Source organism: Anabrus simplex, chromosome 2 (genome assembly GCF_040414725.1).
Source record: "Anabrus simplex isolate iqAnaSimp1 chromosome 2, ASM4041472v1, whole genome shotgun sequence".
Classification (NCBI taxonomy): domain Eukaryota; kingdom Metazoa; phylum Arthropoda; class Insecta; order Orthoptera; family Tettigoniidae; genus Anabrus; species Anabrus simplex.
Genome location: NC_090266.1, coordinates 951723639 through 951749956, shown reverse-complemented (window position 1 = coordinate 951749956; position 26318 = coordinate 951723639). Strand labels below are relative to the sequence as shown.

At 40.0% G+C, this 26318-nt stretch overlaps 1 protein-coding gene across 6 annotated transcripts in view; it reads left to right on the top strand.

Moving 5' to 3' along the window:
* The window catches only part of LOC136863209 (pleckstrin homology domain-containing family A member 3), a 119017-nt gene that overhangs the window by 26302 nt on the left and 66397 nt on the right, over positions 1-26318 (top strand). For 3 of the 6 annotated variants that reach the window (XM_067139575.2, XM_067139576.2, XM_068226344.1), the window contains exon 6: positions 16838-17787. The exons of the other annotated variants lie outside the window; for them this stretch is intronic. In XM_067139575.2, the coding sequence (XP_066995676.2) occupies positions 16838-16870 (33 nt within the window). In that variant the 3' untranslated portion in view covers positions 16871-17787. The remainder of the gene's footprint in view (positions 1-16837; positions 17788-26318) is intronic. 6 annotated transcript variants of the gene reach the window in all.

Sequence of the window (26318 nt, the reverse complement as noted above, 5' to 3'; positions counted from 1 at the left end):
GCTTTGTATCACCAATCTGACATTCAATTCTGTTGAATTTCTTACCTACTGACATCAATTTAGTCTTCGAGAAGCTAATTTTCATACCATACTCATTCCACCTATTTTCAAGTTCCAAGATACTAGACTGCAGGCTTTCGGCACAGTCTGCCATTAAGACCAAGTCGTCAGCATAGGCCAAACTGCATTTCCACCTAACTGAATCCCTCCCTGCCATTTTATACTTTTCAGCAGATGATCCATATAAACTACGAAGAGCAAAGGTGAAAGATTACAGCCTTGTCTAACCCCTGTAAGTACCCTGAACCAAGAACTCATTCTACCATCAATTCTCACTGAAGCCCAATTGTCAACATAAATGCCTTTGATTGATTTTAATAATCTATCTTTAATTCCATAGTCCCCCAGTATAGTGAACATCTTCTCCCTCGGTCATATCCTTTCTCTAGATCTATGAAACATAAACACAGCTGTCTATTCTTCTCGTAGCATTACCTGGCGCATACTGAAAATCTAATCCTGACAACCTCTCTGTGGTCTGAAACCTCACTGGTTTTCATCCAACTTCTTCTCAACCACTGATCGCACCCTCCCTTCCAAGATACCAGTGAATACTTTGCCTGGTATACTAATCAATGAGATACCTCGATAATTGTTGCAATCCTTCCTGTTCCCTGGGTTATAGATAGGTGCAATTACTGCTTTTGTTCAATCTGAAGGTACCTTACCAACACTCCACACGCTAATTTTACTACTCTATGAAGCCATTTCATCTCTGCCTTCCCACTATACTTCACCATTTCAGGTCTAATTTCATCTATTCCTGCTGCCTTATGACAATGGAGTTTTTTTTTTACCATCCTTTCCACTTCCTCAAGCATAATTTCACCAACATCATTTTCCTCTTCGCCATGAGCTTGGCTGTTTGCAACATCACCAGGATGATTTCTTTTTACATTGAGATGATGTTCAAAATATTCCCTCCACCTCTCCAGTGATTCCCTGGGATCTATTATGAGTTCACCTGAATTACTCAAAGCACTGTTCATTTCCTTTTTCCCTCCTTTCCTAAGATTCTTTATTACTGTCCAGAAAGGTTTCCCTGCTGCTTGGCCTAGCCTTTCCAGGTTATTACCAAAATCTTCCCATGACTTCTTTTTGGATTCAACAACTATTTGTTTCGCTCTATTTCTAACCATCCCTGTCTGCCTCGGCCCTTGTTTGGAGCCATTTCTGATAAGCCTTCTTTTTACATTCACAGGCTGCTCTCACTTCATCATTCCACCAAGATGTTCGCCTTTACCCATCTTTACACACAGTTGTTCCTAGGCATTCCCTTGCTGTTTCTACAACAGCATCCCTGTATGCCTCCCGTTCACTTTCTATATCCTGAATCTGCTTACTGTCTACTCTTCGAAACTTCTCACTAATCATATGCATGTACTTCTGTCTAATTTCCTCGTCCTGGAGATTTTCTACCCTTATTCGTTTGCAGACAGATTTCACTTTCTCTACCCTAGGCCTAGAGATACTTAGTTCACTACAGATCAGATAGTGGTCTGTATCATCGAAAAATCCGCGAACAACTCCTACATTCCTAACAAATTTCCTGAATTCGAAGTCGGTTAAGATATAGTCTATTATGGATCTGGTACCCCTAGCCTCCCATGTGTAGCGGTGAATAGCCTTATGCTTGAAGAATGTATTCATAACTGCTAAACCCATACTAGCACAGAAGTCCAGCAAACGCTTCCCATTCCCATTAGCTTCCATATCTTTCCCACATTTACCAATCACCCTTTCGTATCCTTCAGTTCTATTCCCAACTCTCGCATTGAAATCACCCATTAACACTATTCTCTCCTTGCTGTTGACCCTGACCACGATGTCACTCAATGCTTCATAAAACTTGTCAACTTCATCCTCATCTGCACCCTCACATGTTGAATACACGGACACAATTCTTGTCCTAATTCCTCCAACTGGCAAATCTACCCACATCATTCGCTCATTTACATGCCTAACAGAAACTATGTTGCGTGCAATGGTAATCCTGATAAAGATTCCTACCCCAGACTCTGCCCTTCCCTTTCTAAAACCCGTCAAGTACACTTTATAATCTCCTATCTCTTCCTCATTATCTCCCCTTACCTGAATATCACTTACTCCTAGCACATCCAGATGCATCCTCTTTGCTGACTCAGCCAGTTCTACTTTCCTTCTTCCATAAGCCCCATTAATATTGATAGCTCCCCATCGAATTCCATTTCGTTTGCAAAGTTGTTTCCAAGGAGTCCCTTGCCTGTCAAATGGGAGTGGGACTCCATTACTCCCATAGGTCGGAGGCTTGCTTAAAATGTTCTGAGCTCGGTAAATTCATGAAGCAGGATGCTACCCTAATTGCACATAGTCCAAGTGAGGATCTCTCCTCTAACGGGTTATGGACCCCCGGTGAATTGTATAGTCCTAGCCGCCTGAGCACAAGGAGGGCCATGACTCAGAATATGTCCGAGATGCCCCCTCCTGTTCCATAGCAACTGGTATCCCTACTCTCAGGACCACTTACTTGGCCACTCAGCCTTTGCCCATGGTTCACGAACTAGGACATGACTACAGTAACCCACAAATAAAGTACAAAATAAATCTTCTTAAAATTAAAATATCTGAAGTACTCAATTAGCATATGGTAATTTGAAGTATCATCAGTCACATATGACAGGGTGTCCACAAGTATGGAAAGCCGGGAAATGTCATTGAATTCAGAAAAATCTGGAAATTCTTTCTTCTGCCAGATAAAATGGGCATACCATATTTATCTGCATAATAGAAGCATCTTACAAAATAGTACAAAAACTATTTTAATCCTCCTAGTCAGTACTGTGTGTTTTTCATGTACAATCAAGACTAAAGTTCACACATAAATACATGTTTCGACCTGACATTGGGTCATCATCGGTAAGACATGTACAGTATGATGTATAAAAAAAACATAGGAGACGCACAAAATGAAATGTTAGATTCAGGTATGAAGAATGAAAATTAACTTACGTTACGTGGCCCGCTTGTATCACCTGTGTTCTCTGATTATGGGTGGGGAAATGGGGCGGTGCTTGCGGGAGAACGAGAGTATGCGGAATAATAGTGATGGTGACTGAAACAGGGTGTAATAATTGTGAGTTCTTATGTTCTTGTTTTTTACTACAAATGATTGGAATAAAAGTTTCCCATATTATATTACTTTTTTTTTTCATTTGTCTCTTTTAAGTTGAGGGTTGAGTTCTTATATTGATCCATACTGATGTAAAAATTCTCTAAAATGTTGAGTAATGGACCTTTCTGTTAACGTTGTACAATTTTTAGATCTTGATCTATTGTAGTATAATTGTGATTATAGTTTTTGTGGTGGTTACTCATGGCAGAGAAACGGTCGTTATATTTTAAAGCGTTGCGATGTTCTGTATATCTTATGAGGAAGTTCCTACCGGTTTGTCCGACATAACTTGACCCACATCCCTTACATTCCAGTTTATATATCCCAGAATTTGAGTATTTTTTGCTAGTATTTACTGCGTGAGAATTAAATAATATTCTTTCATTATGGGTTCCTGGTTTTGGAAGCAATTTTTAGGTTCTCTTTTCTTAGGACGTTGGTGATTGTGTGTATTATTATTGCTAAATGTGAACGTGGCATATTTTTCTTTAGTTTTTGATTCTTTGGTTAAAGTAGTTGTGGGCTTGTTTGTATGTTTACTGATTAATTTATAAATTTTGTGCTGAATCCCTATTTTGCAGATGGTTGTGGTTTCTTTTTTTCAAATTTTTCTTTGAGAGCAGGATTTTTAAAGCTCTTTCTAACATGCTATTGTAGGCTGTTTTTTTTTTTTGTGAGCTTCAGGATGTATTGATGTTTGTTTAATGGTGTTAGCAGTGTAAGTTGGTTTCCGGTAAATGTTAAATGCCAGATGATTATTTCTTACGACGTGATAGTGTTATGTCTAAATAATTAAGCGAGTTATTATTCTCCATTCTGATAGTGAATTTAATATTCTGATGTAAACTGTTGAGAAAAAAAAAAAAAAAAAAAAAAAAGCAGAGTCACCTCCGTACAGTCCATGAAGGCCCTTGGAGGAGTGGAAGGTAAAGGCTTCCACCACTGTTAACCTCGGCACGTGATGGGGTAGAGTGGTTAGCTCTACGCCCGGCTGCCTTTGCCCCCAGGAATTAACCTGGTACTCACTTGTGGTGTAGGCTGAGTGAACCTCAGGGCCATATGCATCTCCGGAAGTGGAAATCTCGTTTCTTAAATTTTACGACTTCCTGACGGGGATTCGAACCCATGTCCTTTCGGGCAAACCGAGCACGCCTTTACCGCCTCGGCCAAGCAGCCCCTAAACTGTTGAGTAGTTCTAAAAATTTCATTTTCTTCATTAACGTTGCTATCTATGATGGCTAGCACATCGTTGACATAACGTGACCAGTATTTTATAGCTTTGATCATATCTATGATGTTTGTGTGTTCTAAGTGGTCCATATATATGTTCACCAAAATACTCGAGGACGGTACTCCCATAGGTAAACCTGTCTGTTGGTAGATTTTATTCTCAAAAATGAAATAATTATTACCTAAAGAGAATTTTAATAGGCCTATGAACTCGTCTATTTCGCCAGTGCTTAATTTACTGAATTTGGTTAAATTATTCCATATGAAATTTATAGTGGTTTTAACAGTGATATTAGCATGCATATTGACGACATCAAATGAAAGGATCTTGTGGTGTTCTGGGTACCTTTGTATGTTTTATTCTTTTGCAAAATTCTATGGACCGAGCTCGATAGCTGCAGTCACTTAAGTGCGGCCAGTATCCAGTATCCGGGAGATAGTGGGTTCGAACCCCACTGTCGGCAGCACTGAAGATGGTTTTCCGTGGTTTCCCATTTTCATACCAGGCAAATGCTGGGGTGTACCTTAACTCTTTCCGGTCTAACTGCTCCTCGCAGCTGCCGAAATTACGTTCAGGCCGCGCTGCGGGCATAGCCCGTAGTAAGGTTTGACAATTCACTAAACATCGAGACCGAACTATGCACACTTTCTGGTGGTTACATCGTGTTTCTTCATGTATTAGTTACAAGAGTATGTGAGCAGATAGCAGTATTATATGTCTAAGTCAGAGAATTTATTATATTTTCAATCAGCATGCATCAGTAGATGTTGTCACTCAGTGAGCTATAAGACATGGCTTCTCGCAGCAAACATGTGCTTGACAGAAGTGATATTTTCAATATTTTATGATATATTATAAGTTTATGCGCAAATTAACATGTTATTGACATATGAATTTGAAACAACTTCTTACATTTCATTATGATTGGAGTTCGTTTTACAGCCTAGCGCATGTTCCCGCGTATTTCATATTTGCGTGAATACGTAAGATTGTCTACATATTAGTAAAGTTGTCTGTTTAGAAGACTGTATTTTCTCTTTCTCAGAAGTCTTTTGTGGTAAATGGAACAATAATTTAACATTTGAGTAACTTTTGGCAATATTTATCAATTAAAATAAAATTTCATAAGAGCTGCCATTATCATTATTGTAATTATTACTATTATTGTTGAAAAATTATTATTTTTATATCTTACTCATTATTATTGTTGTTTTATAATTGTAATGCACATTTGATATTAGCAAAATAGGGTAAATATAGCAGTATTTCAGAGAAGTGTACTTGCTTAGTTATCCGTCAGACCTTTCTTCCATTCGCAAAACATGGTATAATATATAAACAATTTTAAAACCTCAAGTGATAGTTGACATGATACAAAGAGCATTTTTCAAAACTAGATGCTCAAACAAGCACAAAGAAAAAATAATCATGCAAATATTTCCTACAGGTACAGAGATATAATGTTTTAAAAATCCTTGAAAATGCCCAGTTCAGGACGTTTTTTAGGTATATTAAGGCCCAGACTGGAATGGGTTAATTAAGGCCACGGCCGCTTCCTTCCTAGTCCTAGCCCTTTCCTGTCCCATCGTCGCTGTAAGACCTATCTGTTTCGGTGCGACATAAAGCCAATAGCAAAAAAAAAATGTTCTATGGAGTTATGGAGTTCTTTATCTTTGAGTTTGCTTGGTAGTGATAATGTTACTAAAGAAATTTTGAATAAATTGAGATAGTTTGTACTTTGGGCTTCCCCTAAAATTGATAATACTGGTAGGTCGTATAGGGGTGTTAGCCTTATTAATTTTTGGTAACAATATCGCTACGGATAACATAGGGTTCATGGCAGTGAGTTTTGTCTTTTCAAATTCGTTGAAAAGGAAAGTAGTATTATTGACTATTGATTTTAATTCTTTTTGCAAGTTGTTTAAGGTATTCTTTTTGATTACATCATATTTGTTTTCTGCAAAAAATGAATGCGTTTTTATTAATATAATCTTTCCTCTCCGTGATTATTATTGCAGTCCCTTTATCAGATTTAGTTGCTATTGGGTCATTAACCTGGAACTTTTCTTTGAGATTTTTAATCTTCTTATTAATGGATCGGTCTGTGTTATGATTAAATACTTGTTTATGATAAGATAAAAGTTTGTTTTTCATAATGTATTTTAGTCTTCCTGTTTATCTAAGGGTAATTTGTTGACTGCCATTTCTGTTTCTACTAAAGTGGTCAGTAAATTATCATTTTGGATGTAGTGGGTCAATTATGTTTGGGTCCACTGTTCAGAATTTCTAGGTCAACTTTGCTAAGACTTACTTTACTCTAGTTCATAACTGGTGGATGAAAACACGTCGATTTGATGTTGGTTTCAGTTGTGTTGGTTATATTGACAAAGTTGTGTTGTTTTTTTTTTTTTTTTAGGTTATGAGCGAGTTCCATTCTTTGTCTAATGTATTTTGTTTACTAAATAGTGTGTGATGTGTTTTTGTAGTGAATTCCATTCTAATGGGGCTAAAAGTGTGGTAATTTCCAAGTGGGCCTCGTAAAGTCTGTTGTTCAAAATTGACTTTTTCTTATGTAAAAAATTGATCTCCTCCCTTATCCAAATCTTATCTGTCTTTAATTGAGTGAATCTAGTTCTTATAGTGTTCCTGTGCTTCTTTTGAGTAAATTTTAGAAACTTAGGTGTCACATCATTTTTAAAGCATCTCTTAAGAAAGGTTATGTCTTCACCTATTTTCGCTAATTTCACTTTCGTATTAAGGTAGAAGCTACCTTTCTTTCTTGCCTGGATGGCATTCCCATTACAGACAGTGAATCTCATTGTTGAATCCGTATATACGGTTGAAATTCTTACGAAATTGTACAAAAATTATTTTAATCCTCCTAGTCAATACCGGTACTATATATTTTTTACATCCAATTGAGACGAAAGTTCACACATAAATAGACATGTTTCGACCCGGCATTGGGTCATCGTCAGTAAGACATATATGATGTATTAAAAAACATAGGAGACACACAAAATGAAATGTTAGTTAAAAAGCTCAAGACTGTTTTAACGATCAACATTTCACAGTTTGTCAACTTTATCATGCTTTTTAAAAACTCTTTAAGTAACATTTCATTTTGTGTGTCCTATGTTTTTAATACATCATACATGTCTTACTGAGGATGACCCAATGCCGGGTCGAAACCTGTCTATTTGTGTGTGAACTTTCATCTTAATTGGACGTAAAAAAAAAAAAATAGTATTCAGTAGGAGGATTAAAATAGTTTTTGTACAATTTTGAAAGAATTTCAACCGTCCATACGGATTCAACAATAGAAGCATTTTATTTTTTTCAGTTTTTATAACATGAATCTAGGGCATGTCTTTTATGCCAGGAAAAAAATTGTGAAGAAAACATAATAAACATTTGAAAAATAAATGTGACCTCAAATGTTAAGTAACCAATAGCATCAATAGCTATATGGATAGCCTAAAGCAAGCAGTAATGACTACAGTCGATCGATCAAATTTGTGATGTTTTGGTCTCTCTTACTGTTGAATATTCTGTGTTGTTTGGGAATGGCGAGCTTGATCAATTATATTTCATTCGTAGTTTTTCTAATTGCTTAAATCCGATACATGGCTTCAACCACAAAATGTGTGCATAGACAAAATTTCACAACCCAACGGATGACTGTGTTTGTTCACTGTTTAATGATGTGTGCGATAGTTACTACCTTGTAAATTGTAAAAACAGACAGAAAACACTGACTGAATACAGCAAAGTGTGAAATTCACTGAAACTTAATACTCATACGAGTGCTCATTATTATTATTATTATTATTATTATTATTATTATTATTATTATTATTATTATTATTATTATTATTAAAATCGATGACGTAGGCAAGCCTTGTGTAAATGTGTAGTGCATTGTGACACCTTTCAGGCCGTGCCATGTTGAGTTTCTAACCTATCATTCGTGCAAAGGGTTCAAGAGTTTTGAGGCACGACTAGTAGCTTGTAATATCACGTGTGCATAATTTTGGGAATACAGAACAAGATTTGAAATAAAGTGACATCACGTTGTAAGATGAAAATTGTTTGTTGGTTTAGAGATTTCAAGTTTGTGAAGTAAGTATGTATGTGTTAGTCTTGATCCAGCCAATCCCAAGCTGCCATTCATATCGATTTATATCAGTTGAGTGCGATCTCAAAACCTGTCTGCTAACTGTATTGTCTACATCACCACGTGGTTAAGCTACCTTGCTCGGTGTGCATGTTATTCCGTTCGGTTCACGATCTTTTGCATTTTCTTCAGTAATTAGTGTTTTTCATATTGTCGTTTCTGGTCTTTATACCTGTCTGTTTGTCCCCATATCACTAGTCTTGTCCAGGCCCAACCCTAGTCTATCCAGACCAATGAACAGTGGCTCCAACCTGTGGGCTTAATTCCTAAGTAGACAAGTTGGCAGCCTTGTGCACCGCTCGACTACATCCTCAGTGAGAAGGCTGCGAGAAGTGAACAAATTACAGTCGTTCTGTGCGTACATGTATGTGTAATTATAAAAATTGACAAGAGGGTCCACGTTTTGAATACAGTATATCAAGTAAATGATATTACATAAGTCCTGGGACTATTTTCAACCACTTAGTGGCCATCTTCAGCCAAATAAAAATTAAACAGATTATCTGATAACTAAAACATATGTATACCATACAAAGATAACGTTGTAGGAATAATTATAACATTAAAATATATATAACAAAAATTCTTGTCATAATATGATGCCTTTGAGTTGACTTAGGACCTCAGGCAAAGAAGTAAATCTGGAAATGATAGCCAGAATTAGGAACAAAAGAATATACAGAAAAGAAATTAACCTTTCTCGAGTGAAACGTGGATATATCCGGAGCCAATCTGTTGTCCACGAGTGGAGAACGGATATATCCAGGTATAGCTCTTATTCAAAACCAGCGCCGATTTTCACTGTAGTAGTTAAATGCTAGGCTCAAAAGATGGCAGCACCATGCAGACACAGGTTTGATGGTTAACTTATCACCGCTAGAAACCTCTGTGACTTCACAAATAGTTGCAGCCAGCCGTTGATTCTGTTGCATGCACGTGATAATTCGTAGGAGTTTGTGTGTGTTAGTTTTTCTGTTTTTTGTTTGATGCTTTTCACATAATGTCTTGGAAAAGACTACAAACTGATGAATAAATAGTATCTGCTTTGGATGTGATGATCCTATTTCAGATATTAGTTTTTTTGACAGTGAGTGAAAACTGACGAGTGTGAGAGCAAGAATAGCACAAGTGACAGTGTGGCGTCTGACTGCAGCAGTGACTAAAAACCACTCAGGTTGTTACTGCTCTCGCTGCTTCTCTCACCTACAATCCCAAGAACCCTCCTTCTGGCTATCACATATATACTGAAAGGTATTATACAACACCACAATTAGCTGACCAACTCCTATACATCAATATACGAGGGTTGGGGCAAAAGTCACGGCAACTATTTTTTTTCTTGAAGATACCAGTCCGGTTGGAAAATGTGACATATACAGATGAAAGGACAAGGTGTTAACTACATGTGTGGACAATGAATAGCACTGAAATATCGTAACACACTAATTTATTACGGTAGTATACAGGGCAATATGGCCTTCCCGGTGCAAAAGAATGACAACACAGTACACATAAAGTTGATATGACAAACCTGGGCCTAAAGACCCTCAAAGTAGTCCCCTGCTACTTACACCACACGCTGCCAACAATGTGGGAGGCGTTGATTACCATCTGCCTCAGCATTTGCCGCATCATGTGTGAATCGGGTCACCTGTTGGCGCACAGCATTAGCAATGTCCTCTCGTGTTGCAAACCGCCTACCACGTAGTGATTCCTTAATCTTTCAAATGAGATCAAATTCACAGGGCATAATGTCAGGAGAGTGCGGTGGGTGCTCCAATTCTTCCTATCCCCAACGTCGCAGTAGCTGCTCTAAACACTGTGCTTTATGTGGTTTTGCGTTGTCATGCAGTATTATTGCACTCCCCACAAGATCCAGACTTTTCTCCCGAACGCCCCTGTCGCACCAGGAAGTCCCTGTAGTACTGTGCGGTCACTGTTCTGCCGTGTGAAACTTTGAAACCCACCGTGGTTCTGTACGGTATGGTAGGGCATTATTCCGAAAGGCTTCCACTAATTCACTGTGACATTCCGTCGCATTTCTTCCTCGGAGAATGGCTATTTTGATGTAAGCACACTGCTCAACACGGGTTACTTCCATCTCGCATGACACTCACCAGCTGACTGATTTCACAGCCCTCGCTGCGCTACTACCAGCTATCACAGAGCCATCTGTTGTTCTGCATACACACTATGCCTGCAGAACTTCCACACGACACATATACGTTTGTGATTCTTTCACATATCTAGAAGAAAAAAAATAGTTGCCATGACTTTTGCCCCAATCCTCGTACTAACAACAGGTACAGTCATGCCATCCCGTAAGGACATGCCACATCAGCTCCAAAAGAAAAATCTGAGCAAGATGAAACAAGGGGACATAATTCCTTTTTGTAAAGAATCTAAACTTGCTCTGGCATGGAAAAATAAAAGGATAGTTTTCATGTTGAGCACTAGCCACAAAGTGTCGAAGACAGATGTTACATCAGTCCCCTCCAAATACCCAAACAAACCCCCGATACACAAACCCAATATCACGGTAGACTACACGAAACACATCGGTGGTGTGGATCGTAGTGATCACTATATAGCCTCTTACCACTTCATGCGTAGGACAATAAAGTGGTATAGAAAAATGTTCTTCTGGCTCCTTGAGATAAGCATTGTCAACTCATATCTGCTCTATGTAAGGGTGCAGAAAAACTATAACTCCAAACTAATTACACATAGAAAGTTCAGGCAAGGACATGTTGAGTCCCTGGTCCTCGAACGGGTGACCTCGAAGCAAAAAGACGGTTGTACCAAAAGTGGAAAGCCCTCTCTTGGTCCCCAAGAGAACGCCTGAATGGAATACCTCAGTTTATGGCTAGGAGGAAGAAAGGTTCCATAGATTGCGTCATGTGTAAAAAAAAACAAAAAAAAAAACCAGTCTACGCAAGGAAACAGTTTATTATCGCAAAACCTGCATCCAGAAGCCTTTTCTGCATCCCGATAGCTGCTTTGAGGTGTATCACACATCATGACATTTCTAAAAACCCACGAAAGTGTTGTGTGTTGTGAAGAAAAGTTGTATAGTGTATAAATGTAAATGTCATTTTTGCACAAAATGTAAGGACATAAAATAAGAAAATTCAACTTTACAGCCAACAGATGCTGTTCAACCTTCCAGTACAAACAAGTAAGCGTAATACAGCTGTAATATAATTAAATTTAGTGAATGAAAAATACATTCCTCATATTTTAAAATTCAGAAAAAAATATTTGGCTCAGAGCCAAATAAGCATCAGCTTGGGAAGGGTTAAAAAGGAGAAAAATTATTTATGAGACTTGCCTCCAATGTCTGATGTAGAACAAGCACTGACTTGCGGTGGGAAGCAGGCAATGTAAAACAAGGAGTTGATCGAGAGAGGATTGGAGTGGGTAAAGAAGGGAAGGGGGAGAGGGAGGGGGAGAAGAGAAGGGGTGTCTAAGGTGGGGCTGTAGGATGAGAAAAGAATGAGTGCTGCTAAGGGGGGAATTTAAAGAGCTTATAAAAGAAACAATTCTTTTTATCTGAGGCATGATTACAAATGATAGGAATCAAAAGTTCAAATAAAATGTTTGATTTCTCTGAAATATCATTTAGATTAAAGTTAGGATTGAAAAACTGTTGCAGATGGATAAAACAATTTTCTGTAAAGTCAGGTGTTTACAGACTCTATTGTAATAATTGTAACGCATCTTATGTTGGTCAAACGTGTAGGAGCTTCCATACAAGATACTTTGAGCATGTTAACGCCCTGAAATATAACAGATTTTTAGCTATGGGACAGCACATGGGTAATACTAGCCATAAGTTCACTAATATCAACCAAGACATGAAAATTCTCAAAGTTATACAAAAGGCCCCCTTGCTCAATATTACGGAAGAATGTTTTATCCATATGGAACAGTTTTCAATCCTAACTTCAATCTGAATTAAATTTCAGAGAAATGAAACATATTTGACCTTTTAATTCCTATTTTTAGTAATCATGCCTCAGATTAAAAGAATTCTTTCTTCTATAATCTCTGTAAATCCCCCTCTCAGCAGCACTCTTTCTTTCCTCATCCTTTAGCCCCACTTTAGCCCCACTTTAGACACCCCTTCTGTCCTTCTTCCCTCCCTCTCCCCTTCCCACGTCCCTTCTGTACCTCCTCTCTGTATCTACTTCTTTGTTTACATTGCCTGCTTCCCACAGCAAGTCGGTGCTTGTTCCCTATCAACTCTTTTGTTTACATGGCCTGCCTGCTTCCTCCAGCAAGTCAGTGCTTGTTCTACATCAGACATTAGAGTCAAGTCTCATAAATACTTTTTCTCCTTTTTAATTTCTTTTCTGTATATTTATTCATTTCTAATTCTGGCTATCATTTCCAGATTTACTTCTTTGCCTGAGGTCCTAAGTCAACTCAAAGGCATCATGTTATGACAAGATCATAACCTTAATTTTTGTTATATATATTTTAATGTTATAATTATTCTTACAACATTGTCTTTGTATGATATAAGTATGTTTTAGTTATGGCATACACTGTTTAATTTTTATTTGGCTGAAGATAGCTACTAAGTGGCTGAAACTAGTCCCAAGACTTATGTAAATATCATTTACTTGTGTAATGGTTTTAGCGTCCGCCATGCCAACTTGCTCTGGGCTGAGCTCATCACCCATGCCCCACCCCCCTTACGCTCGACCGCGCCAATCGCGAGCCACACTTAAGCGCTGGGCCGGCCCTTCTCTCTTCTATCCGTGGTCGCGCCGCATGGGACGACAGAAATTACTCGACTATTAATCTGGAGTCTTCCATCTCGCGAAGTTCCTGGATCCATCGAGCATCCGGACGATTCTAGAAGGGCCAGCGCAGGTATATAAGAGGAACGACCTGCCTGTATTCAGTGAGAGTTAGATGGAATTAGTTAGTGAGTGAGTGAGTGAGCGAGAGCGTGATTGAGTTTGCTGGTGTGAGTTAGCGAAGAGCGCAGTCTGTGATAGCCTGGGCTGAGATGTCAGCCTGATGGAGTATCTGCCTGTTGGAGCCGAGGACTCGTTCCTGTTTCCCTGATGTCATGTGTGCATGTGTGTCCCTTGAGGCCGGCTGCTGGAGAAGAACCTGGGGTGTTCTGGAGCAACGCGAAGGGAACACTGGGTGCCGAGGTGTGCAGACTGCGAACGGGGTTCGACGGATTGAGTGAACAGTGGATACTATCCCGACCTGCGAGACTGACGTGTAGGCTGTGGACCATGACAGCGCTAACGAGTGTGACTGAGTGGCTGAGTGAGTGTAGTGTAAATACTCTGACACACACTCTCTCTCTCTGTGTGTGTGTCATTGTGGATGGAACATAAGAGGAACTAAGAGAGAGAGAGCGCGAACCGTGTAAGTTGTAAGCTTGGCTATCGTCTGTGTGTGTGTAAATCTGTAATTGTAGTGCTTAGTTAATAAATCTTAGAAATAGCACGCTTCCAGGTTCTGTACTCCTTTATTTATTTACTTATTTACCCAGCCAACACGTTACAACTGGCGTCAGAAGTGGGATAAACTAGTGGATAACCTCTCACGTTAAAACTGGTGTCAGAATAGAGTACCTGGTAGCGTATTTTGTTGTCGGCAGAAATTTCTTTGAGTGAAATGAATTCCGAACAGCTTTAGATTTTTCTAAGCAAGTTTAGTGAGCTTGAAAACAAAATCTTATCTACCTATGGCGAACTTGTTAGTGAACTGAGATCTGAACGGAGTTCTATCCCGGACCAGCTGGAAACGGACTTAAGTGATCAGAAGAGTGAGCAGTTAAAGTCAGGAGACGAAGTGCACTCTCTCGAAACCGAGGTAGACAATGACGAAGTGCGGGACAACAACAAACTGGACAAGAAGCGGTCCGAAGAGATGCTCACGGTTGTGGAGCTCGGAGTTCGAGGCCCAGCGGTGGAAGTAAGTGCCCTGCGTGCGAAAACGATGGCTGTGGAGACGCGAATGAATCCTGCTAGCAGCGACGGCGGCTCCGCTATCGTGAAGTTGGAAACCCAACGGGACGACGGGATTACTTCCAAGAGAACATGCCCGACCCAGTTCAAAACCGGATCGACATCCAAGAAGAGTGCCGAATATCCGATCGCCGGACTACGTATACAGAAGATGACATTACAACGCAGCCCCCAGCCAAGTTCGACCTACGAGGAAGTTGTGGGAGTGCTCGACATGCGGTGCGGTGTCCAGCAACAGAGAGCCACCTACTGAGTCCAGCTGCAGGCAAGGACCCAGCGCACCGATATAACACCGCGGGAATTCGATGCCGAGATCGAGCTACTAGGTGACGTGATTGTGGAAAAGTTATCCCGAGGTGACACCCAAGCTCGAGGCGGCTGACGCCTATGATAAACTATGTGGCGCTGAGATCCGTCCAGGGAGGACGATCAGCAGGAAACAGAACTACGAAGAGACTCTGACGATGGCCCATGGGACAGAGGCAGTGACTGCAATGGAATAGCTGGAGGGATCCCTACTAGGAGACAGAGCACCCATGGAAGACGAAGCGATGACCAACGAACGAGGATGCCACCTAACCAGGACACTTGTTCTGGTACGGAGCTGCGTGCCGGTACGAACATCAAATTCCGCACCCCGAAAGAAAAGGAAATTCAGCAGGGCTAAATCTGGGGCGAGAAAACCAGTCCCCGGCATCGCACCAGAGGACTACGAAGGCGCTCAAGCCCTGAAAGTAGACGCGGGTGTGGACGAAAGGAAAACCACTGAAGTTCCGGCTGCCACGCGAGGACTTGCTGATCGTTATCAACGGGGACGAGGACACCGTCGACCGGACCCAGCGGATCCCCCATGGGAAGGTGGTGGCCAACCAAAGAAACCGTCTTGCAGAGTATCGTGGAGCAGCTCGGGACGAGCAGCCTTAAGGAGGGGGCAATGTAATGGTTATACCGTCCGCAATGCCAACTTGCTACGGGCCGAACTCGTCACCCATCGCCCCACCCCCCCTTACGCTTGACCGTGCCAATCGCGAGCAACACTTAAGCGCTGGGCCGGCCCTTCTCTCTTCTATCCGTGGTCGCGCGCATGGGACTACGGAAATTACTCGACTATCAATCTGGAGTCTTCCATCTTGCGAGGTTCCTGGATTCATAGAGCATCCGGACGATTCTAGAAGGGCCAGCGCAGGTATATAAGAGAGGAACGACCTGCCTGCAGTCAGTGAGAGTTAGATGGAGTTATTGAGTGAGTGAGCGAGAGCGTGATTGAGTTTGCTGGTGTGAGTTAGCGAAGAGCGCAGTCAGTGATAGCTTGGGCTGAGATGTCAACCTGATGGAGTATCTGCCTGTTGGAGCCGAGGACTCATTCCTGTTTCCCTGATGTCGTGTGTTTGTGTGTGTCCCTTGAGGCCGGCTGCTGGAGAAGAACCTGAGGTGTTCTGGAACAATGCGAAGGGAACACTGGGTGCCGACGTGTGGAGACTGCGAACGGGGTTCGACGGATTAAGTGAACAGCAGATACTATCCCGACATGTAGGCTGTGGACGGTGACAGCGCTAACGAGTGTGGCTGAGTGAGTGTAGTGTAAATAATCGATGACTCTCTCTCTCTCTCTCTCTCTGTGTGTGTGTGTGTGTGTGTGTGTGTGTGTGTGTGTGTGTGTGTGTGTGTGTGTGTGTGTGTGTGTGGTGTGTGTGTGTGTGTGTGTGTGTGTGTGTGTGTGTGTGTGTGTGTGTGTGTGTGTGTGTGTGTGTGTGTGTGTTAATAAATCTTAGGAATAGGGCGCTACCATGTTCTGTACTCATTATTTACTTATTTACCCAGCCAGCACGTTACACTTGATATATTGTAAATATTTTTATAATTGCACTTCAGTACGGAACAAAAATGAAATTTATAGCTAATAATTACATGTACGTGTGTTGAAAGTGGGTAACAAGGGCTGGACTATTGATCTTTTCTTCGAATTCTGTCAGCAACAAAGCAGCCTTTCTCTCTCTCTCTCTCTTTTTTAGCAAAGAATCTTCAACTTCCGATGATTCACATTTCTCCTTTAGATTTTGAACATTCGAAGCATGAGGATTCTGTGCAGCATGAAGCATGTTTTTATTAATGAAGACTTTTTCACCTCTACCAAGGCTTTGAAATAGTATCATATATTATTCTTTTTGCTACTAGGAATTCTTGTAGCATGTTCTCTACTATTATTTCTTTATTTACAGGAAAAACACGTTCAAGTGAAGCATTTCCATTAAAAATATTATCATCTTCAGAAATCAAGCCAACTTTTTTGTTTTCATATTTACTGTTGGCAGATGAGAAGTGAAGAGCATGAAGAAACTCTGCAATATTCCACTGGGTTTCTTTTTCTACCACTTTATATGAATTGTGCACAGTATGCAAGCCACAAGATCCGATGTTCACCAAAATAGGAGTATCTGGATCATCATTTAATAAATTTTTCATGTCCTGAAGGAACTTTTTATAAACATTTGTATCAGGATTGAAACAACAAACTGCAGGATCCATTTGACCCATCTGAGAAATTTTATTCAGTGACTCGTCAAAACCAACGGTGAAATGTGTGCACTTACTACGCGTCTCATGAACTTGTTTATGAAAATAGGGAACCAAACCATGAGTGATTGTATATGCAGCTTTCATTCTGTGCAATTGAACTTTTGAAGCTATTTCAAAGTCTGGAAACATTAATGGGAACAAACGTACACTAGCTTCACTGGCAAAGCAGTGGAGTCGTATATGACAGTGTTTGTTGTGGTAGCTGTGGCAGGCAGAACACAATTTGTGTTTGTGGCTGGGATATTACCTACAGAATTTAATTTTTTTGGAACTTCACTATTCATATGTTCCTATTTTTTAATAACTAGAAAGGGATAACGAGAACTGGATGAACTTGACATTAGGTTATAAAATTAAATGTACTTCTGGGGCCGGGATGGTGGGTTCCTAGACATCGCAATGAACACATCTCTCCTCTTGACACTCATTGCAAGTAAAATTTCTTTAATTTCTACTTCCTTAGAATGTTAGAAATGGTGTGTAACAAGTGCTGGATTGATTTTTTCCAAGAAAAGAAGAGGAGGTTGATGGCAGAAGCTCGGCAGTCTTTGGTGGCTATAGATGAAGACATTTTCTCACTGAGGCAGTAATGGTAATCATTTTTTAAAATCTTAAAGTGAATTTAATTGCACTAAATTTAACTTCAAGTTGTGAAATTTAATATGCACATTAATTGCACATTTATTTTATGGATGTTAAGTTTTCAAAATGTATTTTAATATTACTGTCATAGCTGGAAACTTCATTTCTAATTTTATTTTTAGGTGTGTGTTAGGGGTAAAATAAAGTTTTTTGTCTGGAAAACAGGAAAATTTCAGGGAATTTTAAAATCTGAATTTGGTAGACATCCTATATGAATTGCACCACTCGAAGAGAACACAACACAAAACACAAAGTTTAATGATCAAAGCTGACTGACAAAAACAAATCCACTTGTCAAAGAGATCATAAAGAAGCATGTAATGCCTGTGGTATTCTAGATACTTACAAGTACTGATTACATTTCAAGGTATAAAAGGAAATTGGTGGTGGTAATTACTGTTGAAGGAGAAGTACAACTGGGCAGCCAACCTCAAGAAAAGGCACTACCTAGAATTGGTTTCAATACAATAGAGCCCCAGTAATGTAAGCTAACCGAGGCCCACTCTTCCTCTATTTACAAAAGTCTTGGATTACATGGAAATAAGAACAAATCAAAGATTAATGCATGAATAAATGTTTAATAAGTATTTTAAAATGTTTAAAATAGAGTGAGTCTACCTGTGTTAAATATGGGTTATCATTGTCAAGTTTAAAAAGAGAGACAAAAATAAATTTTAAAGAATAAGTTCAGAGTCCTTTGTTCAAATATAGTCTCATTTTGGAGCAGATATATTGCACCATTTTCTAAGAAGCATTATGTCAGATGGTGTTGCTTCGAATCTCTTGCTACTTGACATACTGCAATACAGTGTCCAGCTCTGCCAGACACTGGTTGTGGGTTATCATCATGACTAGGATTTTTATGTAATATCAAGGTGTGAAATATGTACCTATTTGTGTAACAAGAGTAGGCAAATTATGTATTGAAGTATGTTATATCAGAAAAATAATATCTAGGCCTAATATTGAAAACAGGCAGATTTATTTCAGGTTTTTAGAAAATTCTTATTTTATACCAGATATTAACTTTTCAATTGAATGGGTGAGATTAAAAAGGAAAGGATTCCATTTTTTTGTCAAATAAAACTGAGATAACCATTATGTAGCTTATGCGCTGTTGCATCAAAAAGTGGAAAGAAGGAAAAGAATCGGCAAATTTCTACGGCGCTATTGGAGGTTGAAGTTCTGAGTGAGCTTTAACCTTAGTCAAGCATTGCGCGTCTTTATCCGGAACCCGTCTACTCCTGCGCGAGCGATAGTCGTGTTTATCCAGAATTTTGAGATGCGTGCTTTTACCACCGTATGTTTCCTCTTAGGGTTGAAATATTAGCCGATAGATGCCAGGAGTTTATAGACAGGGCCTTTATTTGGGCTAAACACAGGGATTTAGAATTTAAAGAAAGGTGTTTGTTCTGAAGCTCAGTTTTCATGCTGTTGTACTTCATATAAATTTGTTGCCATTATGAAAGTCCGTGTTTTGCCTTTTCTAGATGTTATGTCGCGGAAATATATTCAAAACAACAGTGGAATAGAGTTGCAATTATTAAATAGTGATGATTAATACCCGGAAATGAGTGATAATGAGTGGGAAAGCAAGAAAAGTGAAATCGTTGCAAGGGAATGCGAAAATAACCTAAGTGACACAGCAGTCACAGATGATGAAAAAAGGGTTCTGTGGCCTGTGTTGTCGGTGAGGCCCAAAAAGTAAGAAGAGAGACTATTTATTATTGTACAATTTGCACAGCAAAGCCATTCTTACACCTTGATTCATGCTTTGAAACGTATCACAAAAGTGAAAGTTTTTAAATTGTCAGGGAAGACTCTACATCATGTGTATAAAATTATCATAATACTAGTTAGATTGTTACTGTATATGTTTATTAACAAATTTGCCAGTTTAATATTTATAGCAGTAGTCATAGTGAATTATGAAGTAGGGCTGAAAGTGAATTACAGCTCAGTTGTTTAGTGATCTTAATCGAGACTACTTTTTGTTGTGACTTGTGCTATTTTTGCACTAAAACCAGCAGTTAAGGATTTATTTTTTTCAATATTATATGGATAGCTACAAGCTGACCTCCTGAAATCAGGTATGAATGACTTAATAAACCTTAAGAGTACTTACATATTTGCATTTTCATGTGTGTTAAGAATAAAAAATATTTTTACAAAATCAAATTACGCTCACAAGCAAAATCTTTTCCACTTGGGAAGGGTTAACTCTGCTTGTAACCAGTTTGCCTTTGTAACGGTAGGAAAATATAGAAGCAATAAAAGGTAGCCCCTTTATTTTGTATTCACACAGTATTAAATGAAAAAATAAGGACTGCAATAAAAAAAAAGGGGGAGGCCTGCTCTTTTTAAGATGATGTCTAAGAGTTTACTCAAGGCTTGAAAGAATCATTCAAAATAAGGGCAAACATCTGACTTTCAAAATAGAGGAATCAGGGTATGTTGCAGCTAAGGACTTCATTGATGACCTGCTTACCGGATGCTTTGGACTGTTTAGAGGAGGAAATCTGAACCTTCCTTGCAAAATACATGTGGCAGAAAAGTTCCCATTAAGAAAAAACTAGATGATATTGTGAAGGTTAGCACTACATACCTGATTAGTACAAACAGTTTTATGAGAATATTTTTGTTTGAACGGTAGGTATATATTCGTCCCCCAGAGAGCAGCACTCATCAGACAGTGGTTATGCTACATCCTCCATGGAACGGAAGGCTAGGTAATGCTACTCACTGGCGTGGTGAGAGTGACGGGACAGTACTAGCGTGGGTAAAGATGTGTTGAAATTGGTCGTGGCAGTGTGCTACAACATGGACCACAGCATCCTATTTTTATATATTTTGTACAGTGTAATTAATGTAATTAATAACTTAGTAGTGAAATGTACATTCTATTGGCCTTCCATTTGCACATAATGAAGTACATTTATGTGAACTGTGGGAAGAGCTAGGCCCCGTGTGATATGTTTAATCAACTCGAACATGAGACAAAACATTTTGGTCCTCCAGTGCCCGATGATTCAGTGGCAATATTACTGTATATCTGCTATAACCTGCACAAATTAGTGGTGACAGTTCTTTTATGTGTGTTTTTGTGAAATCTACAAGTGTGTTTGTATTGCTGCCAAGCCTACAACCACCCACGAGTGACTATTGTTTTGTGAAGTGCAAACAAGTAAATTCAACTAACCTACCTTAATCATTAATTCTAAACTTTGAGATTGAAGCGTGTCGCTGCCATCGTAACTACAGCGCTGGCTGAATACAGTCTTGCCAACACAGTTGGTGAAGGTTCCAAGGAAGCAGTCCAGACTGTAGCAGTAGTTCATAGGTGACTACCAGAGTGCAGCCCAGCTGCTCAGAGCTCTTTGGTCTTCAGCCCTTCTGTGGAAGGATACATTCTCTGATCTGTAAGTACTCTGGCATTCCCAGTCCTTATCTTATATTCCGTTATTACTTGTTATCCTTCACCATGGATCCTGTTCAGCGAAAAGGTCTGATAGAGAAGAGAGCAGTTACTAAGTTTTGAATAAAGCGTATAGCTAGTTTTGTCAGTGCATTTAATGATGGGTCTAATATGAATGATATTCGAGTTAGGCAAAGGTTGCTGTGTTCAGGTAAGGATGATACAACGATGTTCAAACCCAGTTAGAGATTAATGATACCGAAGAAATCCATGATGCAGACAGGGAATCCATTGAAGAACTTACCTTAGAAATAGGATCAAAGATGGAAACTCCATTGGAACCAAAGTTGAGCATACCTCCCCTTCAGTGGCTAATTCTTCAAATACTGTTAGCGTGCATGAAATAAGACTCCCTACAATTTCATTGCCAAAATTTACAGGAATTATTTCTGAATTTGTTCACTTTTGGAATACCTTCCAATGCTTTGCAATTAATCATGCATACAGAGGTACTATTACTTACTGTCATGCTAATTGGGAGAACCTCATCAATTATTTGAAAGCTTGCCTCTCACTGAAAGTAATTTCAAGGTAGCCTGGGAATTAATCTTTCAGAATTATAATAATCCCAGACTGATTGCAGACTTACACATTAAGCAACTGCTAGATCTTCCATCAGTGAAAATAGAATCAGCTAAGGATTTAAGAGTATTATTAAATGAACTTCTGAGCAACCTGAACACTATCGAAGTATTGGAGATAGACGTGCATCTGCATGAGGTTTTGTTATCTCACTTAGTGATGGATCAAATCAGCCTCAATCTTAGAAAACAGTGAGAAGCTAAAGCCTCAGATAAGAAGTTCCTCCACTTGATGGATTTAGTAGCATTCTTGGACAATAGTTGTCAAACTCTGGAATTAATCAATCCTGAAAAACACCAAAGCGACAAGGAACAGGTGGTACCCAAACATGGTAGTGATAAGGATAGTAAGAAGTCCTTTGTCACAACAGCAGCTCATTTTGAGTTTTGTAAAGCTTCTCACACCGTAACAAAATGCCCTAGGTTTTGCAGCACCAGAATTGGAAATAAGATATATTTCTCCAAGAAGTGTAAACTTTGCTTTAACTGTCTGGGTGCTAATCACACTTTGAAGGAGTGAAGTTCAGGAAATTGTCAAATCTGCAATAATGGACATCATACTCTCTTGCACAGGGAGCAGAGTACTTACAATACTTCCACTGCATCAGAAACCAACCAGACTCAGCAGCAAACCTACTGTGCTGTGAAGATCAACTATAAGCATGTAGAAGTTCTATTGTCAACAGCTCTGGTAGTGGTTACAGGCAAATGAGGGAATGGGCATCAATGTCGAGCTCTACTTGATATTAATGCATTTCAAATGCATTTTATGTCCAGGCATTTGGCAGATCTCATGGGGATTGAATTGAGTTAGCACTCGATACCTATAAAGGGAATTAGTGATGTTAAGGCAATCGAATCATCACATATTTGTCAAATTCAAGTTACATCCAGGGTCACAGACTACAGGACTACTCCCGTCTGTACTGTACTTCCTCGCATAATTGGTCAGCTCCCTACAGCACAGTTTGATGCGTCTGACTGGCAGGTACCACAAGAGATGCTCTTGGCAGATCTTCAGTTTAGCACACCAGGTGAAGTTGATTTATTACTGGGATCTTCTGTATTTTTGACATACTGTGCCATGGTCAACTGAAGAGAAAATCATCCCACAATACAGGGCACTGAGTTTGGCTGGATCTTATCAGGCAAGATACCACAACACTCTCCAAGGTCTGCAAGCAGTTTGCAGTAACAAACTGCATACACAAGAAGAATGGTTCTGGAAACAAGAGGAAATCAGAAGGAAGAAAGTCAGTGCAAAGAACACTTTGTGAACAACACTACTAGGGATGACACTGGGAGATATGTTGTAGGACACATCATGAAAAACTTACTGATTCATTTAGATATACTACTTGTCATCTCAGTCAAATTGAACAGAGATTACATTCCCAACCAGACTTAAAGGACTATGTCAAAATATGCAAATCTTCATCACATGGAACTTGCGATAAGGCAACCCAACAAGCCAACTTATTACCTACCTCATCATGCAGTAGTCAAGCAGTCCAGGACTACCACTGAGTTCAGAGTAGTTTTCAATGCCGCTGCTAAGACTACTGGTAACTACTCACAGAATGATATCTTGATGGTTGGATCTACGGTGCAAGAAGTCTTGTATTCTATCATCTTGCAATTTAGAACACACAAATATGCTTTCACTGCAGATGTAACAAAAATGTAAAGGCAGATTCTAGTTCATACTTATGGCCAGGATCTGCAGCATATTTATGGCATTCATCACCCAATGAACCTATCCAGATTTATTGACTTACCATTGTCATGTATGGTACCTCAGCAGCACCTTTCTTAGTCACGAGATGCCTGGTACAACTTGCCAACGATGGTGCACTGAAATATCCATGAGCGTCAGAGACATTACGAAGAGACTTGTATATTGATGATGTTCTGAGTGGAGTAGATACCATTGAAGATGTACTCTGTCTGCAACTAGAGTGATCCAACTACTCAGCAGCTCAGGCTTTCTGCTTCGAAAATGGTGTGCTAACCATTCCACTCTCAGAGTGATACCAAGAATCACAACTGCCCTGGAGTCTGGATAACAAGGAAGAGGGTACCATCAAGGCCTTGGGACTATCATGGCATCCTCTAAAGGATACCTTCCAGTTTGTAGCTACCAGTCACGTCCAGAACAGCACATCCTGAACAAAATGGAGTGTGGTACCCTGCATTGCATCCACTTTCGATCCCTTAAAACTCTTAGGTCCAGTATTCATAAGGTGTTTCATTTTCTTGTAGCACTTACGGCAAGTGAAAGTAGACTGGGATCATAGTTTGCCTCCTGGGCTATTAACTACTTGGGAACAACTTCAGGTATATTTGCCATCACTCAATGATATTTCACATCTCTCGAAGAGTGACGGAATATGGGGAAATTAAACAATGTGAATTACACGGTTTCTCCGATGCTTCAGAAAGGGCCTTTGAAGCATCTGTCCACCTGCGGAGTATAAATGTCAAGAATAATGTAGCAATAATGTCGTTAAGCTCCAAATCCAGAGTAGCACCACTGAAGCAGATTTCCCTCCCTAGACTTGAACTATGTGGTGCATTACTCCTTATAAAACTAATTACAATCTACTTTAACATCACACCAACACAGATAGGTCTTACGGGGATGACAGGAGAGGAAAGATCTAGGAGTGGGAAGGAAGCGTCCATGGCCTTATTTAAGGTACAGCCCTAGCATTTATTTACCTGGTGTGAAAATGGGAAACCACGGAAAGCCATCTTCAGGGCTGCCAACAGTCGGGTTCAAACCCACTATCTCCAGGATGCCAGCTCACAGCTGCGCGGCCCTAACCGCACGACCAACTCGCCCGGTATAAAACTAGTTGATAGGGTTACATTCGCACTTAACCTCAATATTAAACAAAACTACTATCGGACAGATTTTACAATAATTCTAGCTTGGCTTGCAGGAGAGCCCGCATCGTGGAAAATATTTGTTGGTAAACGAGTATCTGAGATACAACAGCTGGCATCTGTGGAATTATGGAAACGTGATGTCACAGGACAATCCAGCTGACATCATTTCGAGGGGAATTAAACCACATCTTCAAGCCAACGAGTTACGGTGGGCGGGGCCGTCCTGGCTCTACCAGCCTCAGTCAGCCTGGCCTGTCAGCGAAATGAAGAAAACTCACTGATGTACCAGTACAACGAAAACCATCTGTTTGTTTACTTGTTGTCAGTCATTTCCTTGAAGACTTAGTCCACCGCTTTTCATCTTGGCCATGGCTGGTGAGAGTTGTGGTCTTCATACTGAGGTACATGAACAACTTCAGACTTCCTCCCTCAAGGAGACAGGTCTGACTGAAGTTGAACTTCAAGAGGCATCGCACATGATTATCCGTACTGCTCAAGGATGAGAATATGGCAAGGAGCTTCAAGATCTGAGAGTGGGAGACCGGTCGCAAAGGACAGCAAGTTGAAGTGTCGTCATCCTTTCGTAGATGCAAACCAGATGCTAAGGGTGGGTGGCAGATTGGAACAATCTCGAACTCCATACAGCCAGAAACATCCCATCATCCTACCCCCTAATCATCATGTGACCATGTTGTTAGTAATGTGTGAGCACATGTGACTTCTGCATGCTAGAGCCCAACTTCTGCTTGCAAACGTTAGAGAACAATATTAAATACATAATGATAAGTATGTCATTAGGCACATAATGCACAAGTATGTTCCTTGTTACCAGTTGAAGGCAAGTACATCAACTCAACTCATGGGCCAGCTCCCACACCACAGGGTAGAACCCATCAAACCATTTTTGAACTGTGGAGTTGACCGCGGGGGTCCATTCTACATTAAGCAAGGGACACGTAAGAGCAAAGCAAAGGTAAAATGTTATATTGCACTATTTGTCTGTATGACAACCAAGGCTATCCATCGTGAACTTCTCTCTGATCTGTCTGCTGATGTGTTCCTGTCTGCTCTACATAGATTTACATCGCATGGGGGTATCTGCCGGAACATGTACAGTGACAACGGAAGTACATTCATGGGAGCAAGAAACAAGCTACAGGAGCATCGCACCTCTTCAGATCTCAACTACATCAAAGGAAAGTTGATGATTTTACATCTAAGTGTGGAATACAGTGGCATTTTATTCCACCCCATGCCCCTCATTTTGGTGGGCTGTGTGAGGCAGGCATAAAGTCTACTAAGTCCCATTTGAAGAAGGTTGCAGGAAATCTTGTGGCTAAACTTTGAAGAACTCTCCACATTATTGGTCCAGATTGAGGCATGCCTGAATTTGAGACAGATAACTAGACTCTGATAAGCCTGATGATTATCCATTCCTGACTCCCAGCCACTTGCCTAATTGGACAACCTCACATAACCATTCCAGAGCCAGACTTACTTGCAGTTTCAGGTTCTGTCCAGGTGGCAGCTACT